General features: G+C 59.2%; 1 protein-coding gene across 1 annotated transcript in view; it reads right to left on the bottom strand.

Annotated features, from left to right (window-relative positions):
- Positions 1-1,725, bottom strand: part of DOCK8 (dedicator of cytokinesis 8) — a 115,069-nt gene that overhangs the window by 19,501 nt on the left and 93,843 nt on the right. Inside the window, exon 35 of the mRNA XM_045289365.1 lies at positions 671-772. Coding sequence (XP_045145300.1) covers positions 671-772 — 102 coding nt within the window. The remainder of the gene's footprint in view (positions 1-670; positions 773-1,725) is intronic.

Here is a 1,725-nt window from a genome sequence, read left to right as displayed (position 1 = left end):
CCCCAGGGCTCCGCGCCATCACGTTACAGGGGAGTTCACTGGATGGCTAACCAAGCATAGCTGGCTACTTTCCTGTCGCTAACACCGGACATATCCAAATGGCCCTTAGCAGAAAAAAGGTCCCCTGCCCTGACTGTGTGTGTGGAACAAAACCATCGAAGGACTCCTTTGTGGAATTGCTCCTCCCTTTCCGCTCTCATTCTTCCGGAAGTAGAAGAGTAACCCTGTTGCTGCGATCCCACCCAGCCTCAGGGTGCCCTCCCACCCACCAGGTGTCAGAGCGGACCTGTGCTCCACAGGGTCCTCAAGGACTGAGTCTGTATAAGTAGATAGATCATCAGCTCTTTCTCCTAGTTACCTCGGGGGCGGGGCCCACGCTGCCACCCCTGGGCTGTCACTGAGCAATCAGCGCTCTGCACCGGCCGGGGGCGACCCTGAACGTGGACGAGGGTGTGAGGAAGCAGGTTCTTGCTGCTCCTCCGGGAGACGTGTTTGAAAGGCACGCACACACATCAACCTGCCCTCCGTGTTGCATTTCGGTTGGTCTCTATTGGATGTCATCCCAAACAGGGTGCCGACGGCACATGGGACACACGTGAGTGAGTGAGGAGCCGTCGCTGGGAGGTCCGGGGCCCTGGCGTGGCGCCCTGGGCTGCGCTTGGAGCCGTTACCTGTACATGAGGTCCATGAGCATCTCAGGGTCCTCCTGGAACTCCCGCATCTTCACCGTGTCGTAGAGGATGCTGTTCAGGTTGCACAGGAGCTCCTCCACCTGCGAGGGACAGAGGCGCTGAGGCCCGTCTGGGCTGTGCAGCCGCGGGAGTGAGGGAGAGAGGGACGGCTCTTCCACTCGTCCCTGGTGGTGGTGTGGTCATGAGTTCGAAACCACCAGGGGCACCACTGGAGAATGACAGGGCTCTCTACTCCCGTCGAGAGTTACAGTCTTGGAAGCCCATGGGCCGTTCTACCCTGTCCTAGGAGGTCGCCGTCCGCCTGGTAGGTAGTGAATGGTCCACCCTGTGCGGTGGTGGTTACGAGCTGGGCTGCTAGCTGCAAGGTCAGCAGTTTGAAGCCACCAGAAGCGCTGTGGGGGAAAGCCTGTTGCTGGAGGCCCCTGAAGCCTGGCCACCCCCTCCTCGATACTGCATTAGCTTTCGGACGCACACCGGCCTCTCAGGCTGGAGCAGTCGTGGAGCGGCCGCGTTCTCCGAGTGGACGGTTAGCAGTCTGAGCCTGGGGACAAGGCTGGGGGTCTGGGGGGTCGGGAGCCTTTTGGTGGCTACAGGAGCACTGTCAGCAAGCGGTTTCAAGAATTCTCTCCTTGTGACCCTACAGGACAGGGTAGCACTGCCCCTGTGGGTTTCTGAGACGGCCATTCCTCATGGGAGTAGAAGCCCCGTCTTTCTCCCCAGGAGTGGCGGGTGGTTTTGCAATGCCAACCTTGCAGTTAGCAGCCCAGTGGGCAGTTCACTCCCTCACCAGGGCTTCTCGTGAGCTTGTAGAGGCCCCTCATCTGTGCACTGCTGAGCCCAACCCCCTCCCTCTTGCACCTGCAGTGTCACCAGGTTGAGACGCTGCCCGGTCCTGTATCGCGCACTCTCATAGTGAGAGCTCCCCAGCCATCCACATATGTACACGTATGTATATCTTTGTCGTAAGTTGGAATCCATCCACGGTTTCCATACGCGTGTGAATGCATATATACACACACGCACACACACACAG

Source organism: Echinops telfairi, unplaced genomic scaffold, assembly GCF_000313985.2.
Source record: "Echinops telfairi isolate 266 unplaced genomic scaffold, ASM31398v2 ScPeMD7_25;HRSCAF=90, whole genome shotgun sequence".
In the NCBI taxonomy this organism is placed as follows: domain Eukaryota; kingdom Metazoa; phylum Chordata; class Mammalia; order Afrosoricida; family Tenrecidae; genus Echinops; species Echinops telfairi.
This window is presented reverse-complemented; position numbering and strand designations above follow the sequence as displayed.